General features: G+C 41.5%; 2 protein-coding genes and 1 long non-coding RNA gene across 3 annotated transcripts; 1 reads left to right on the forward strand and 2 right to left on the reverse strand.

The window, feature by feature from the left end:
* Positions 1-210: 210 nt before the first annotated feature.
* On the reverse strand, positions 211-2000 carry LOC140979033 (uncharacterized). The gene is made up of 4 exons (XM_073444388.1): positions 1823-2000; positions 1175-1735; positions 661-1097; positions 211-573 (listed from the first exon to the last, which is right to left on the reverse strand). The coding sequence occupies exons 2-4, from the start codon at positions 1218-1220 to the stop codon at positions 211-213; spliced, it is 846 nt and encodes a 281-aa protein (XP_073300489.1). The 5' UTR covers positions 1221-1735; positions 1823-2000.
* Positions 2001-2092: 92 nt separating this feature from the next.
* On the reverse strand, positions 2093-3960 carry LOC140979600 (uncharacterized). The gene is made up of 3 exons (XR_012175775.1): positions 3452-3960; positions 3011-3141; positions 2093-2795 (listed from the first exon to the last, which is right to left on the reverse strand). It is a non-coding gene; the product is annotated as an uncharacterized lncRNA (long non-coding RNA).
* Positions 3961-4468: 508 nt separating this feature from the next.
* LOC140979539 (BI1-like protein) lies at positions 4469-6575 on the forward strand. The gene is made up of 4 exons (XM_073444979.1): positions 4469-4822; positions 5648-5761; positions 5890-6047; positions 6139-6575. Exons 1-4 carry the CDS (start codon positions 4552-4554, stop codon positions 6343-6345), a joined length of 750 nt encoding a protein of 249 aa, XP_073301080.1. The 5' UTR covers positions 4469-4551; the 3' UTR covers positions 6346-6575.
* Positions 6576-18046: the final 11471 nt, after the last annotated feature.

The raw sequence follows: 18046 nt of genomic DNA on the forward strand, positions 1-18046 counted from the left end.
ATGGTTTTGAATTGACTGCAGCAACAAAAGAAGTCGTTGAAGAAGATAATGCCAATAAAAACTTGAACAAAAATGATGTCTTCGATCTACCAAGAACACAATGCCCACATGTTGATTTCTATCATTTTGATTTAGTGGAAGCGAATACACAAAATTTGTTGGCGATTAATGATGGTGATGGTGCATTTTCATTCATCGAGGAATTAGAACTTATAGCGGACGAACATATGACTCCATGTTAATCTCTTTGGTTAAACAGATTCCACAATAATAAAGTATGATAGATGTGGCCTTTATATCTATTTTTACAGCAACCCAATGGTTGGGGACATGGTAAGGCACAAGGATAAATGATGTTTCTTTCCATGGCAATGATTTCCATTTTCTACGTGATCCTTCAGCCATTCGAATCAAATCATCCCAATGACAATGAGACATACCCTTTTCAGCTTTGGAATAGACAACACCCAAAAGTCCACTAAAATAACCACCCATTATAGCAATGTCTTGTGCCACTAAATGAGGATACTTTTTTTGAAGCACCAAAAACCCATTCATGCATTCGTTAATGTGCTATAAATAAGAAAAAGATTAATGATTAGCACAAAACACATGAAGAACATATATATTAATTAAATTGATGGAATCATATATACTCACAGAAGATCCAAGCCACGACCTAAGCAAGAGCAAATCATTAAACCATTTCTTATCGTAGGCGGCCATTAGGCATTGACGAGTGCCTTTCATTGTTTTAATTTGCTCCTTCAAAGCTATAGTTAGCTTCGGTGACTTTGCTATTTGAAGTGGTTGAAATGTGCCACTACATGATCCAAGTTGATGGCTAACTAATATAGTGGGCGTCTCTGACAATTGCATGAAGGGCGACGATAAGTACAATGACTTCTTGATTTGCCTCTTAACCTTGACATAGGTTAATAACATGTTATTATAAGCTTTCTTATCATCATTATTGTTTGAATCTCCAACTGGCTGGGCATTGGAAGCTCCTTCATCAACTATGAATCGTTGGGGAGTGTGCAAGATATGTTTGCTTGGTTGGATCATGGAGTGTCCATTTTGAGGAGATGTAGAACCTGTATGTAAAAATATATATATATCTTAAAATATTTGATCAGGTGACATGACTTATCCACTAAAGCATGTGACTTACCTTCTGATGGCAAGACTTCTTCATTAACACATTTGATATCAAACATCTTTTGTCTCTTTGCTTCTGGAAGTATACTAGTTGGTCGACGTGATGTCTCTGCTGGATTTTTTTCTTTTTTTTTACCTGGACAGATACCTCTTCAAGCTTCTCCTCAATCTTAGTAAATCTTTCATCCACGTATGCTTGCAATTTTGTAAACTTCTCATTTACATAATCTCGAAGTTGGACAAAATAATTTGGGACACTGGGAACCTCTCCAACAAAAGCACTCGGATCAATATGTGTGGAGGTGTGTGGTCGATCTTCTTCTTGACGAAGTGGAGATGATTGTTTGTCATGTGCATCTGCTCTCTGGCTTTGCATATCTTCAAAAGATTTTTGCTCTTCTAAGGGTTGATCAACGTTTTCGGGGCTGCTATCTGCATAGCAGTATACATTTTGTCTCTCCGACAACAATGGCAGAACATGCGATAAATTAGGATCTGAATCAGAAAATTGACCATTTGCGATGTATGAGGCTTGTAGTTCCAACTCTGTAGGTGTCAACACGCCAATAACCATCTGTATATCTCAAATTATAAAATTCCAACACTCAATTACAATTAAATATCTTTGAAATATTAAATAAATTATTGGCAAAATACTCACCCTATTTAAACACCATGTGATGCTTGAACAACTTCATTATACTTTGGAGATGATTTCACATGCCAATCATTTGAAATCCATCCACACATACGCGGAAGTATCATGTTATATTTATCTCTTCGCTTAGCAAACTTCTTTGCAATGCCAGAAATACATTCATATGCAAGAATCTGCATTAAAAAAAACTATAGCCAACTTAATATTAAATAAATTAACTAAATAAATACAAAACAAATAAATATCTTAATTGCAATGGATGAAAAAATCCGTTCAAAGTAAACGCTCCATATTCGACAATCTTTTCATTCTTCTTCTTTTTCTTCGATTTGATTGAAGTTAAATCTCACTTTATACTTTTAAGAACTTCGTTATAAGCTATCGTACCCCAAGGATATTTGTTAAACAAATCCAAATCCTCCACTAAACTCAAAAGCATGTTGTCAACTTGAGGAACCGTCTTTTGTCGAACTGTCCAAAGAACAGCAGCACCAAAGTACAAACATGCTAATTTCAATTTTTCCAAATTTATAGTGCGTTCAGGTGTTTTTCTCATTTCCATTAGCTTTGTCGCCACCTCCTCAATATATACATTTTCATTTCCACAAAAATCTATATCCCGAAATTGCATCGTCTCTCCAACTTCATGAAAATATTCTGAACAACCAAGCTCAGTTATAAGTGCATACTCCATTTTCGAAAATCTCAGCGGTCGTTGATTCACAGCCATCCACAACTCATCACTAGTAGTCTTACATGACTGTCTAGCCATCAAGAATCATATAATCTAACTGGATAAATTGTAATCTCTTACATACTTAATTAAATTACCAAATTGAGTTTCATCAATCATATTCTGCATCTCTGCATCATTGAGACATTCCTTAATAGTCTCTGATATACTTTTGAAATGAGAGTTTAAACTTAACTTGCATTCAAAGTGATTCTTTCTCAATAACTGAGGTTTCAATTTTACCTACACTCAAAAAAACATAAATGATATAAAAAGTATAAATATTTTTCAAACATAAACAACAAATACAATGTTGAACACAATTCCTCAACAAAAACACAAATAGTTTATTCATTTATCAGTTACAGATATGTAAGAAAGTTTAGGCAAAAACTCAATTCCACAAATCTAACTAAAAGCAAAAACTCTATAAAAATCATGTAAAACGATAAACTTACCCAAACTTTTTTTTCTGCCATTTTAATTATAAATATTAAATGTATGGTTGTTTAAATGGTCCTTGATTAGTGAATTAGACCATTGATTGATGGAAAATTTCAATGGAACTAAAAGAAGAACGGTCGGTCACCTAAGGAGAAGAAGGAATGATATCGTTAGTTTAACGTCACTCATAAAATACTTATATTAAAGAGAATATTCAAAACTAAGAATTGAACTCATGTAAAAACAATTTTATAAGTGATTTACTAAAAAGAAATAAATTAACCTCAAACACAAATAATTTATTAATAATAAATCTTTTAGTTGAAAATAATATTTTACTAAATTATGGATCTTTGATGACAATGAGGGCAGCTGAATCAAGAGTACATATACATAAACAAAAAAGAAAAATAAATCGTATGAAATGGATTCCAAGATTTTATTTATTATTTTACGAGAAAAAATTCATTTACTCCACCGAACTTATCCCACTATTTGCTCTTTGTGAAGGATTTTACAGAGAGCGGAGAATAGAGATAGCTATTTCGATCGATTCTGCATAAACGTGTGAAATGAAAGAAAAGGTGGATGTTTTCCGATGAAGAAGACTAAAAATCATAATAGATTTTAATAGATATTTCGATCGATTCTCACCTCGTGATTCACATTATCTCAAGCTCCAAAATACTTAGTTGATTCTGGTGACCAGCCCTTCCACCGCAATCTGTCAGCTTTCAATTGCGGAAGAACTTCTGAGCCTGTTCCCTCGGTCTCTGACAAAGCTTAGAGCAGCAATCGTAGGCAAAAGAAGAACAAATGAGCAGCCCAAAGGAAGAAAACGTTAGTTTAGGGTTAAAAGAAAAAAAAAAGGATTTGAAAATATTTAGAATGAGGGTAGAATGAACATTTCAAAAATGAATATTAGTTTTTTAAATATGATGTTGTTAAGTATTATCTGCCTAAATTTCCCTTCAAGTCCACTATCCAGTTTAGTACATTCTTTTAATTAGAAATCCTTCCACAAATCCAAATCGCTTCACTTAAGTCCACTCTCCAGTTTAGTCAATTCTTTTAATTAGAACTCCTTCCACAAATCCAAATATTTCCGTCCAAACACAACGAGAGACTTGAACAAAACTTTCTTGATTTAATTAATACGTTTCGGCAAAACTTGTGTGAGACGGTCTCACGCGTCGTATTTTGTGAGATGGATCTCTTATTTTGGTCATCCATGAAAAAATATTATTTTTTATGCTAAGAATATTACTTTTTATTGTGAATATCGATAAGATTGACTCATCTCACAGATAAAGATTCGTAAGATCGTCTTACCTACTCATATCTTTCTAATTTGACAAATAATATAATAACTTGAAAAATTATTTTATATATATATATAAAAAATTTAATCAGTTCGAAAACTGGTTAGTACGAGTTTGCGGTGAAGTCAATGTGAAGAAATGGTTAAATATCTGGTGAATGCTGATAATATATAAAGATTGAAAGGGAGGCGAAACCGAAACGTCGTCGCATCGAAGACCGATCGATCTTGAAGATGTACGGCTACGCAGGCGTGAGCAGCGGCGACAGCGAGATGAAGGGCGGCAGCATTGATCTGGAATCCGGCGAGATGCTGTATCCTGGCATCGGGTATGGCGAGAATCAGCTGCGATGGGGATTCATACGCAAAGTCTACGGTATCTTGGCGGCGCAGCTCATCCTCACGACTGCCGTATCCGCCGTCACCGTTTTATACGCGCCGATCAATGATCTTCTCCGTGGAAATTCCGCCTTACTGCTTTTGCTCCTCTTCACCCCCTTCGTCTGTGAGGATTTCATTCATAAGACCTTCTTATTCTTCGATTTTGATTTCGCGCGCGTAGATTTCTATTGTGTTGTCCTCTATATACGTATTGTAAGTATTGTTAGGGGTTGGTTGATTTATAGACTTTTCTGGGTCAATTCCGGCTTTTATCCCTTGTTTTCCGATCTATCTTTCAATTGTGACTGGATTAATTATCCCCTTAGTTACACTTCTCAATCTCCCCTCCACCCTTGTCGTATGTGAGCATTTAATTGCCGAGTCAATCTTTTGGTTTCCCTCTGAATTTTTTTGATAGATTCTCTTTCTAGTGATATATGCACAAGCATTTCATAGACACATAATTTGTGAGATACATTTAGAAGGGTTGGTGTATAGTGTATTGCACTCTGGGTTTCGTGCTATGTTTTATCAGTATTTCAGAACATATTATATTGGTTTATTTGAAAAAACTTCAGGACATACACCATTGGAACAAGCTATCTGGCATTGGTGTATTGATTAAGCTTATGATTCATTTTTGTTGTTTTGAGGTCACTCCGCTAGGAAGATCTGTTATAGGGTTTGATTTGAAACTAGGGATGGGCATGATTTGTTATTTTTCTTGTTTTTAAGGTTTCGATTAATCGGTCAATGGATAAAAATGAAGGATAGATGGTTAATCAATGTTGCGTGAGGAATGAGAAATGAATTATCGGTCTGCCTTTAGTTCCTCACAACATGAAATTAATCTAAGTTTTAGTAGTTCTTTGTATACATGGAGCATAACTTTAAACGTTTTTTTTCTTTACACCATTGTATTTTTATAACTAATTCAAATCTTGAATAGTGTTGTGGCCCTTGTTCGTGTATCAACAAAAACACCCATTGAACTTCATTTTCCTTGGGCTTTTCACTGCTTCCCTGAGTGTTACAGTTGGCGTTAGCTGTGCCAATACAGAAGGTTAGTAGTTATCAAATATAAGTTTCAAGTGAGACTTTATCGGATGTTTGCTTATCTTGCTAGCCTACCTTGTATTTAACTCTATTACAATCGAAGAGCTGTGCTTCAATCTCTATTTCAATTTACAGGAAGAATAGTGCTTGAGGCTCTAATCTTGACATCAGCAGTAGTTTCAGCTCTGACCGGATACACTTTCTGGGCTTCAAAGAAGGGCAAGGACTTCAGCTTTATGGGACCAATCTTGTTTACTAGCCTTTTTGTCTTGATTTTGACTGGTTTCATTCAGGTTGATCTCTCCCTCCCTTGGCCATTTCTTGTGTTGGTTAATTTGTTGCAACTCATTATCTGATGTACAATGTCTCTTGTTGGGCATGCAGATGTTCTTCCCATTTGGATCAACCTCATTTGCCATCTACAGTGCAATGGGTGCCATAATTTTCTCAGGATACATTGTTTACGATACTTACAATTTGATCAAACGCTTCACATATGATGAATATATCTGGGCATCTGTCACCCTTTATCTGGACGTCCTCAACTTGTTCCTTACCATTCTGCGGATGCTAAGGCAGGGAGACAACTAAGGCTACAACGAGTTATCTTGTGCTTAGTGGTTTTTGTTTGCAAATCAATTATGTTTTGTTATCTACCGACTAGTGAGAGAGATTTGCATGGAAGTTGTATATCTCCCTTTGTTTGTTGTTTGTTGTTCGTTGTTTGTTGTGCTACTCTACTAGCTTTAATAAAATCAAATGTTATGAACGCAAAAAAAATGAAATTGGCTAAATAAAGACATCACTCATTTGTATGTTAATTAGATTCATGTGTAACGTGTTACTTGGGGTGTAATTTTATGTTCCACAGTTCTGACTTGCAAGTTAGACGCAAATATAACTGCATAAATGAAAGAAATCTCCAATTCTTCGTGGTGTGTCTCATTTTAAAGAATAATATATCTTGAGATTCGATGTTATTTTCCATTAAACTGGTGAAATATGCAAACGCATATGATGGGGTGTCATCAAATTCGTTATGAGATCATTATTGAGTGTAGAAAGCTATAGCATGAATTATGGTTGTCATACATTTTGCAAATTAAACTTACTTCCTTGAAACGTTCATGAACGTTCATTTCTTGATACTTGATACATGCTAGATTACCTTTTACGAAAATTTTCATCCAGATAATTTTATAATAATTTGAGATATAAAAAATTATATTATCCATATATTTCAAATTAATATACACATGTTGATCTTTTATTATTTCATGAATCAAACTCTACTTAAATTGAACATTATATGTTAACTTTACATCCAGTATACTCCTCATTATTTAGAAGATGAGGCAAGAAAGACAAAAAAATTTGTCCAAGGCATCAACTTTGATATTCGCTGGGCAACTTTATCTGTTAAAGCCACGAATTATAGCTCTGCTGTCAACCAAGCATTGCCTGTGGAGGCAAAGATCCAACTGTTGCACAAGAAAGAAGAAGGTGAAAGAAACAATGGGACTACTAACTCCATGGAAACAAGTAGCCGGAAAAGAAGTCATGGAAAAGATATCTAACTGGAACAACATGAGGAACCCTCAAGCAAAAAGCTTCGAGAAAACCAAGAAGTCAACTATCACGAGAAATGAGGATAACGCGGTAACCCCAACCGTAACGAAGAAAAATGTTGGAAGAAACATGAGTGATACCCCCATAAGGATCCGAGTCGCTGATGACCCGGACACCATTAAGAGCCCGAGCCCTACATATTTCCCAAGTATTCTCCGAACAGCCCGGGCTCTCATACAAGTACCCGGGTAACCAATTGCCCGGACCATCTCGAGAATTGAACCACACTCGAGTATGATTGATACAAGACGTCTAATCTGTCAGAACAACTTGGGCTTGGAGTGTCTTAGAAGTCATCAGAAGATAGGGTATGGGCAGTCGACTTGTCATACTTAGTAGGTAACACTGGAATAAAGGTACCTACCTCATCTTCTACTATAAATAGCAGGTATTAATGTCATTTACGGATTCTGAAATCTTTGAACTCTTAAGCATTATACATATTTTTCTACCAACTATTGCTTTTTGCTCATCTTCAACCTGCTGACTTAAGCATCGGAGTGACCACGCCGGACACCCCTCCGGCGCCCATTCACGAGTTCCTTTCATTGTTTGCAGGTGCTATTGAAGCCATTATCTTCACTCAAATTCCCTAAAAACTATAAATTATTGATTTGACCCGTTGGAGCTCCTTACCCAGCTCATCCATTTCAACGAAGTCACTTCATTGGCGCCGTATGTGGGAAACTTGAGATTAAGGCGTTGATATGGCTCATACTCGAAGAACTAACCAAGATAATTCCCGGGCGCATGGGGATAATACGCTTGCTTCGGGGCAGGGTGGCGGTGTTCCTCCCACAAGACCCAACCTTATTACCATGACCCCGGAGGAGTTGGCTAGAATAATCTCCGAAGCAGTGGAGAAAGCTGTGGCCAGGAGAGAAACTTCTCATCAAGTTACACCACCGGGAGGGGGGAAAATTAATGAGCATGAGCATGAGCATGAGCAGGAGCAGGAGCAGGAGCAAGAGCAAGAGTGGAGGGAGGAGGAAGTGAGAGGAGAGGATGAGGAGTCTAGTGCTGGATCCAAATCACCTACCGTGGCTGAGGAGTTGTTTGAATTAAGGCAGAAAATGAAAGTTCTGGAAGGGCAGTTGGAGAGTCGTAGCATTTCTCAAGCTACTGCTAAGGGTTGCCCATTTACTGATATCATTGTCCGGGAACCTCTTCCCGGGAATTTCAAGTGCGCCAAAGTCAAAGATTACGATGGCAATGCGGATCCTGATGAGCACTTAGCCCGGTTTGAGAACATGACTATGTTACACTGTTATACAGATCGAATCAAGTGTAAGGTGTTCCTTACTACCTTGGTAGACTCAGCTCAAAGGTGGTTCGAAGACTGACTCCTAAGAGTATTGATTCATTTAAAGACTTCCAGAAGGTGTTCCTACACCACTTCAGTAGCAGCAAGAAATACAAGAAGGCTGCTTTTAGTCTTTTCGAAGTCAAACAGAGCCTGAATGAAAGTTTGAGGGCTTATATCAAAAGATTTAATAGAGTGGCTTTGGATGTACCTACTTGCGCTACTGAAACAAAAACTACGGCATTCACACAAGGCTTGAGGGAGGGTGAATTTTTCAAATCGTTGACCAAAAAAGTGCCCGGGGATTTCGAGGACTTATTATCCCGGGCAGAAAAATACATCAACATGGAGGAAGCCCAGAAGCAGAAGAGGGAAGCTGTAAGGAAAGAAAGAGGAGACCGGGTAGCTAGGCCCGAGGAGAAAGGACAGAGAAGGAATAATCCAGGACACTTCTCCCACCATGTGCCTCTTAAGATTGCCCGGGACAGAGAGGTCCAGGAGTGTAGTAGGGATCTGGCCCCGGACCATCAATTATCCCGGCCTGAGAAAAGAGGATTTTGTACTCTCCATAAGGTGTGTTATCACAACACCGAGGATTGCAAAACATTGAAGGGAAACTATTTCTCCCCTTCCGCCCCGGAACAAAGTCAAGCCAATAAGAGACCGAGATTGCCATGGACATCTCCACAGCCAGGGTCCAGCGCTCGAGGAGGAGGTATGAGGAGTATACCGAGAGGAGAGCCCGGGAGGAGAAGAGAGCATGAGCTTGAGACAAAAAAGAATTCACCCCCTGCTACGGGGTTGATAAAAATGATATCAAGAGGCTCTACTGATGGAGACTCCAACCGGGCGAGGAAGTCGAGGAGTAGGATGGAGTGTATGGAGGTAGATGAAATGAGAAGAAGCGAGGCAGTAATCAGTTTTGGCCCAGAAGATTTAAAGGGGGTGAATCTACCCCACAATGATGCTCTGGTTATCCAAGCCCGGGTGGCAAATTATGACATTCTGAGAGTCTTTGTTGACTCGGGCAGCTCTGTAAATGTAATTTTTAAAGATGCCTTTGTGCAGATGGATTTGCAGGGTTACCATTTGAAAGCCGTGGAAACTGCCCTCTTTGGCTTCGCTGGCCATGTGGTTTACCCGGAAGGGGAAATTGTCCTACCATTAACCCTGGACTCCCAGGATCTCAAGAAAACGGTGATGACTACTTTTACTGTGGTAGACTCCCCTTCATCATATAATATCATTTTGGGGAGGCCAGCTATGAATGAATTAAAAGCTGTGGCATCTACCTATCACCAAAAGATTAAGTTCCTAGTTGGTAGTAAAGTGGGTGAAGTCTGGGGAGACCAACCTTCCTCCCGAAAATGTTATGTAGAAGCTGTCCGGGTAGATCAGGGCAAAGCTAAGAAGGGAGGGAAGAAGGCCCGAACTGATGAAGTAGGTGGAAGAGCAGTTGAGAAGGGAGAAGTGCATTTCGTGGCAGAAGAGGAGCAGGAAGTTGTGGAGATTGGACCAGGCCAGCAGATCCGGGTGGCCCGAGATCTTAATATATCCACCCGGGTCAGTCTACTTAACTGTTTAAAGGCTAATATTCATGTTTTTGCTTGGTTCCAACAGGAGTTGACGGGAATCTCTCCCATGATATCGGAGCACCAACTGAATATTCTCCCGGGATCTCACCCGATAAAGCAGAAAAAGAGGCACTTTGGTCCTGAAAAGGACAAAGTTATTGATGAACAAGTAAAAGAGCTTTTGAAAGCCGGTCACATTCGGGAAATTCAATTCCCTACTTGGCTCTCGAATGTGGTATTAATGCCTAAATCAACAGGGAAGTGGCGCATGTGTGTGGACTTTCGCGATCTCAATAAGGCTTGTCCCAAGGATCATTATCCTTTGCCCCGTATTGATCAATTGGTGGATTCCACCTCAGGCTTCGAATTGTTAAGTTTCATGGACGCATACCAGGGATATCATCAAATCCCCCTGGCCAAGAGTGATCAGGATAAAGCCAGCTTCATCACCTCGGGAGGTACATTTTGTTATATTGTAATGCCTTTCGGGTTAAAGAATGCAGGGGCTACTTACCAGCATCTGATGAACAAAGTCTTCGAGAAACAGCTGAGACGAAACGTGGAAGTCTATGTGGATGATATCCTGGGCAAGACCCGGGAGGTTGCCAGCTTTATTGACGATTTAGAAGAAACTTTTGCCACTCTCGTGCATTATGGAATCAAGCTTAACCCGGCCAAGTGCATTTTTGGCGTAAAGAGTGGAAAATTCTTGGGATTCATAGTTACAGATCGAGGGATCGAGGTGAATCAGGAAAAAGTCAAATCTGTGCTGAGCATGCCATCTCCCCGATTTGTCAAAGACGTACAGAAGCTGACCGGGAGGATTGCTTCCCTCTCTCGATTTATTTACCGATCAGCACACAGGAGTTATCCTTTCTTTCAAGTATTGAGGAAGGCCCGGCAATTCGGATGGGATGACAAATGAGAACAGGCCTTCCAGGACTTGAAGATCCATCTTGCAGAGCTCCCTGTGTTGGTAAAACCAGAGCCCGGGGAAAAATTATTTGTTTATCTATCCACCACAGAGTATGCTGTCAGCTAGGTTCTAATAAAAGAAGAAGGCTCCGATCAAAAGCCTGTTTATTATGTCAGCCATGCTCTAAGAGGACCCGAGCTCCGGTACAGTGAAGTGGAGAAGATTGCTCTGGCCTTGATCATGACTGCCCGGAAGCTAAGGCCTTACTTCCTGTCGCATCGAATAATTGTCCTGACTAATAGTCCTTTAGGCAGGATCATGACTCATTCTGAAGTATCTGGGCGAATGATCAAATGGGCAGTGGAATTAGGAGAGTATGATATCGTATACAAACCCGGGGTGGCCATCAAAGCACAAGCCTTATCAGACTTTTTGTCCGAGATGGTACAACTCGATGAAGATGAAATTATGGAGGGTGTTTGTGGATGGGGCGTCTGGCCTTGCAGGGTGTGGAGTAGGTGTTGTAGTAATATCTCCTCCGGGAGAGAAGATTAAATTGGCTTTAAGAATTGATTCTCGGGTAACTAATAATGAAGCGGAGTATGAAGCTGTCCTTGCTGGAATCCGAGCTGCTCAAGAGATTGGAGCTTCCCGTGTTATTTTGTATTCTGACTCACAATTAATCACTCAGCAGATAAAGGGTGCTTATGAACCTAAAGATGACAGGATGCTCAAATATTTACATCTCATAAAAACCCAGGCAGCAATCTTTGTGGATTGGAATATCGAACAAATACCCCGGGAGGAGAATGGAGAGGCAGACGCTTTAGCAAAAATGGCTGCTTCATTATCGGAAGTCAACACCCGGGAAAATTTGCATGTTTCCCGTTTGGTCCTGTCCAACGAGGAAGAAATATTACCAGTGCCCGAAGACTCCTGGATGACACCATTGATCAAATTCATTACAACAAATGAATTACCTGAAGACAGGACTCGGGCTCAAAAAATCAAGAGACAAGTTCCCAGGTTTGTTCTCTTAAATAAAATCTTGTACAGAAGATCATTCCAGGGACCTTTGCTAAAATGCTTATCTGAAGAAGAAGTGGATTATGTCCTCCGAGAAATACATGAGGGATGTTGTGCTGAGCATCTCGGAGGAATGGCTTTGGCCCGGAAGACAATACTTGCCGGATTCTGGTGGCCAACTCTTAGCCAAAATTCTGCTCGAGTGGTCCAGGCTTGTGAGAGATGTCAACATCACTCAAACTTCCAGCACAGTCCGGCCACTCCCATGAAGCCTATCTGGGCCTCTTGCCCCTTTGATCAATGGGGCATGGATATTGTTGGCCCTCTCCCAACTGCCCGGGCTCAAAAGAAGTTCTTGCTGGTGGCTGTGGATTACTTTTCCAAATGGGTAGAAGCCGAGCCATTAGCTAAATCACTGAACAGGAAGTATTGAAATTTTTGTGGAAGAACATTGTGTGCCGGTTTGGAGTGCCCCGAAGACTAATCTCAGATAATGGGAGACAATTTCAGGGCAAAAGAATTACATCTTGGTGTCATGAAATGAAAATCACTCAGTCTTTTACTTCTGTTGCCTACCCTCAAGCTAATGGTCAAACAGAAGTTATTAACAGAATTATTGTACAAGCATTGAAAACCAGGCTACAAGGCAAGGGAAAAGACTGGGTGGAAGAACTACCCAGTGTTCTCTGGGCGTACAGAACTACTCCCCGAGCACCTACTCAAGAAACTCCCTTCAACTTGGTATATGGTTCTGAAGCAATCCTTCCTGTTGAAATTGAGAAAACTTCTTCCCGGGTAGAATCTTACCCAGACAGCAATGATCAAAGTCGGGCCATGGAATTAGATTTGGTAGAAGAGAAAAGAGATCGAGCAATAACTCGAATGGAAGCATAACGAGGCCGTGTCATGAAAGCATATAATAAAAAGGTCCGAGTTCGAGATTTTCAAATAGGGGATCTAGTCATGAAGAAAGTTAATCCTGCCGGGGATGTTGGGAAATTAGAAGCTCGGTGGGAAGGACTTTATAAAATCATCCGGAAAGTAAGCTCAGGATCTTTCTATTTAGAAGACGCGCAAGGACGCTCTCTCAAAAGGCCTTGGAATGTATTTAATTTAAAGCAATACTATGCTTAACAGATGTAATTGATTGGTTGAAGATATAATGAAAGACCTGTTTTTCTCAGCAAGAAGTATCATAATATTTGTCGTATCTAAAAAGCCCAGGGCACTACACCCTGGCTCGGGGAACCACACCTCGACCATTCACAAGTCCCGGGACATGTTCCCCGCCCCAAGGCTCCGCACCTTGGATCTAAAAGCTCAGGGCACTACACCCTGGCTCGGGGAACCACACCTCGATCATTCACAAGTCCCGGGACATGTTCTCCGGCCCAAGGCTCCGCACCTTGGATCTAAAAGTCCAGGGCACTACACCCTGGCTCGGGGAACCACACCTCGACCATTCACAAGTCCCGGGACATGTTCCCCGGCCCAAGGCTCCGCACCTTGGATCTAAAAGCCCAGGGCACTACACCCTGGCTCGGGGAACCACACCTCGACCATTCACAAGTCCCGGGACATGTTCCCCGGCCCAAGGCTCCGCACCTATTTTCTGAATGTTTACATAGAAACAATGGTATTACTTGGATATTGAAAGATTAATCGAGACACTATTGAAGGAAAGAATTTGTTCATTAAAAATCCGAGGACAGGAATTACAGAAATAAAGAAAAAAGAAAATATAACCCTAGTCTATATCAATATGGTCGGATCCTGGCTCGTCTTCCTGGTTTTCCTCCTTCTCCTCCTCACCATCCTTGGGAAGGGATGCAATGGCCAAGCCAAAATCAGGAAAATTTTCCTTATCCGGGGGTAAGAGTCCAGCTCCCTCAAATTGTTCCCGGCACTTGTCAAAACCGGTCTTGAAAAGAGGGTAAGCCTTATCTACCACGGCCTTCTTGAACTCAGGAGATTGAAGGAAGGAAGCTTGCCACTTATCCTTATTATGCTCAGCCAGGGACAAAGCATTCTCGGCCTTCTCTGCCCGGGATTGTTGAACTTCTATCTGCTCGGATAGAGAATGGTTTCTCGTCTCCGAGGCAGACAGGGCACCTCGCAGATTCTCCTTCCGGATGGTAGCTTCATTGAGGTCCTCCAGAGACTTATCTAGTGCCGTGTGAGCCGACTCCAAGGAAGCTTTTAGGATGGCGGTCTCCTCTTCGTGAAGGCTTTTAGCCCGGGCAAGCTCTCCGTGCAGTTGATCTTGGATTTCTTGAGCAGCCCGAGTTTGTTGACCTCTCTTGGTAGCCGCCGCCGCCACTTCCTCGAAGGTCGAGATCATCATTTGGGCAGCATGTACAAAGCAAGTTAGTAAAAGAAAGGAGAAATGAAGGAAAAAAGAATAAAGAAAAGACTTACAGATAGGAATCGGTTGGATCCCTCAAAGAACCGAGCACCAGGCCCAGGATTCTTCAAAAAGGCCTCTTCTTCAGGAGTAAGCATATGTTTCAAGCGCCGAATGCCTGTTGAGGAAGCCCCCTACAGGAAGATGTTGGGCCAGGTGGGTTGATCGATCAGAAGAGGCTCTTGGGGAGGCTCCTCTGAGGGTTGACGCTGGGGAGGAGTGGTTGACGAGCTCTGCCCTCCTTCCCGGTTAGATTCACCCAGAATCTGCTCCGGGCTTGTGACAGCCTTTCGCTTTCTCCGGACGAGGGGAATGTGGTCTTCGGGGTCTTCCCGGGTCATTTCTTCTTGCTGGGCTTCCACCCGGTTCAGCTCAGCTTGCCGGGCTGCTTCCGCCTCAGCTTGTTTCTTCTCACGGGCAGCCTTGGAAACCCTTTCCTCTTCCCACTTCTGAAGAAAAGCCTCTTGCATTTTGGAGGCACCTGCGCAATAAGAGAGAGAATTAGTAGAGATTATAAAGTACAGATGAATAACAAACTAAGAAGACAGGAATTAGAAAGTTACCGGGTTGAGGGTCCGAGCCAGCCACCTCGTCAATTGCCCGATCTATTGGATCTTCAGCCCGGACGCTCAACCCATAGGTAATCAAGTGCTCTTGGGAAATAAGGGAGGAGGAAGAGAATTTTTGACCCTCCACCAAGTCTTGGCTTCGGATGTAAAATTCCTCGAATTTGTAAGCTCGGGGAAGGACAGGCTGGGGAGGAAGGAAGGGAAGAAACCCTGTTAAACAGGAAAGAGAGGATGGAAGTTGTATAAAAAAGTATCTTCCTTTCCATCCTTTCAGGGAAGAAGGAATGTCATCAAGGAACCGGGCGTTAAGCAGGGCAGAAAGGGAAAAGGCATTATCACCTAGCCTACAGGTAAAATAGTAATGAAGAATAAGGTGGTTAATAACAAGGTTATACATACGAAAAAGGACAAAGGCCGAGGCCATAATCCGAAAAGAGTTGGGATGAAATTGATTGACAGGCACCCCAAAGAATTTGGCGACCTCGATGTAAAAAGAAGGGACGGGGAAGCGAAGACCATTCTTGATTTGGTCCCGGAAGAAAGTAGTATACCCGGGAGGAGGGCTATTTGCCCGATCAGAGGGTCCGGGTATAATAATAGGAAAGGAAGAGGGAATAACTCCTAGGGTACGGAGTTCCTCGTCCGCCCCCGAGCGCAAAGTGCTGCTCATTGAGGAGAACCAAGGAACTCCCGGGGCCTCAGAAGAAGGGCGGTCAGAAACCCGAGCTTTTCCCTTACCCTTGTGCTTTCTTGGAGCTCGGGAAGTGCCCGAGGAGGAGGGTTTTGAAGAGGAGGGTTTGGTTAGAAGGGTTTTTTGTTTTTTAGAAGGTTGAGTGATAGAACGGCGAGGGGGAGACGGAGGGGAGTCAGAGCGCAGTGCGGTGGACTCGTCACTGGGAAAACCTCGCGCATTCGCTCTAGAGGTTGAAGAGGTTGAATTTGACATAGTACGAAGGAGAAACTTACGAGTTTTTGGGAGGAGGATGGTCGAGGATCATTGGAGCTAAGTGATTTTGCGCGAAGGAGCTTCAGAGAGAAAATTCGCAAGGGCTTCGCCGAAGTTTCAAATTTGAAAGTGTTTTTTTCGAAAACGAAAGGCCTAGTATATATAGGCAGTGGGAACAAATCTAGGCCGTTGATCCAAGCACACGTGGATGATCAGGATGTGCCTCGAAAATTGTGCCAGTAGGCGAAAGACGAATAAATCATGAGTGTGTCAGGCTTATCGGCTCCTCGGAATGCGAAACGTTCCTGACCGTTTGTAAGGCCTGAAATTTGATATCACTCTTTTGAACTATTATTGGTAATGGAGGCATGAGGAAGGAAAGGAAAAGGGAAGAAATGCAATGGTAAGAAGCCTTGGACAGAAATTTTGGCGCCCGAGCGGTAGGAAATGACCGCCCGAGCGCCAGTGCTCAATAGAAATTTGTTCGGGCAGAAGATGTGGCGCCCGGGCGGTAGTTTGTGACCGCCCGAGCGCCAGTGGATATGAACACTCGGGCAGAACGTTCCGCGCCCGAGCGGTAAAGTGTGATCGCCCGAGCGCCAGAGTAGGATAAGCTAAGGCTCAGACAGAACTCTCCGCGCCCGAGCAGTAGTTTTTGACCGCCCGAGCGCCGCCTAATTTGTATGAAAATGAGCCACGTTTCACTCACATGCAACTTGATTATATATATACAAGCTTATTCATTCAGATTCAGTGGGAAAGAAGGAAACGAGAAACTACGAGAAATCGTTACGCCTTTTAGCTTGTAGATTTGTGATTTACGAAAGATCCGTCTGTCTGATTTTAAATCCGACTTCAGTACTGTGTTCCTATCGACGCAGGCTTCAACCGGACGTAAGTTTTCTTAAGTTTTGATATGATCTGAAATTATGGTATTGTCAGAATCAGATATGATTCATATATGGTGTTCTTGACGTAGTAGAAATCGGATAATCGAAACCGGATTGAAGAACGGATACCGTATAGAATTGTTATGAATTTCAGAGTTGATTTGACTGAGATTTGATATCAGATTTGTATTATTATTGATTATGAGTTGCGAGAACGGATATCTGTTGATTTGTATTGTTGGGTATATTGAGATTATGCAGTTATGCTGTCGAAACAGAATTTGATTTCGTTCTGATTATATCCAATATTGAATTGATTGGTGTATTGATATTGTACTCCTCGATATTGTCATTCCCAGATTGAGTATTGACAGGCCTTGAGTTCGAGACTTCGACAGAGTCAGATTGACAGAAAGAAAGGTATAATTCATGTTGATTCGGGAAGATACAACTCGAGTTAGATTTGATTCGAGTTTCCCAAAATCACATACTAGATTTCTATACCTTGCTATGCTTGTGCTTTATCTTGATTTATTTGCACGCATTGAGATAGGAGAGTCATTGGCAGATTTGCCAAACTTTCTAGATGTTCGGTGGTATCGAAGCATAGGAGAAGATCGACTCCGATTGTAGACATTCGATACAGACAGGACCGAAGTCTAGGAATAAGACGTACCGCCACCACGATTGGGAGAGTAGGTGGGAGACTTGTTACGTCTTATTCACACAGGGATCCCTAGACTTAGATATGAGTCGAGTCAAAGAATAAGAGTCGAAGAGTTTTATCTGTATTCACTAATGTGTCATAATTACTGATTTATGTGTTATGATTTTGTATTTAATTGCATGACATGCATGTATACATGTTTTATACTGGGATTTGTTCTCACCGGAGTTTCCGGCTGTTGTTGTGTCTGTATGTGTGCATAACAACAGGTGGGGCAGAATCAGGGTCGAGACGAGGATGATTGAGAGTTGATAGCGTGGTGATCACGGGCGTAGCAGAATAACTAGTTGTTGTATTAGACATGTATT

Source organism: Primulina huaijiensis, chromosome 6, assembly GCF_012295235.1.
Source record: "Primulina huaijiensis isolate GDHJ02 chromosome 6, ASM1229523v2, whole genome shotgun sequence".
In the NCBI taxonomy this organism is placed as follows: Eukaryota; Viridiplantae; Streptophyta; class Magnoliopsida; order Lamiales; family Gesneriaceae; genus Primulina; species Primulina huaijiensis.

Coding starts and splice junctions, on each gene's coding strand:
- LOC140979539 (XM_073444979.1), top strand. CDS start 4,552: ATGTACGGCTACGCAGGCGTGAGCAGCGGCGACAGCGAGATGAAGGGC. Junction 5,762..5,889: donor TAGCTGTGCCAATACAGAAG/GTTAGTAGTTAT, acceptor TTCAATTTACAG/GAAGAATAGTGCTTGAGGCT. Junction 6,048..6,138: donor TTTTGACTGGTTTCATTCAG/GTTGATCTCTCC, acceptor TTGGGCATGCAG/ATGTTCTTCCCATTTGGATC.
- LOC140979033 (XM_073444388.1), bottom strand. CDS start 1,220: ATGTTTGATATCAAATGTGTTAATGAAGAAGTCTTGCCATCAGAAG. Junction 1,098..1,174: donor AGAAGTCTTGCCATCAGAAG/GTAAGTCACATG, acceptor TTTTACATACAG/GTTCTACATCTCCTCAAAAT. Junction 574..660: donor GGTCGTGGCTTGGATCTTCT/GTGAGTATATAT, acceptor TCTTATTTATAG/CACATTAACGAATGCATGAA.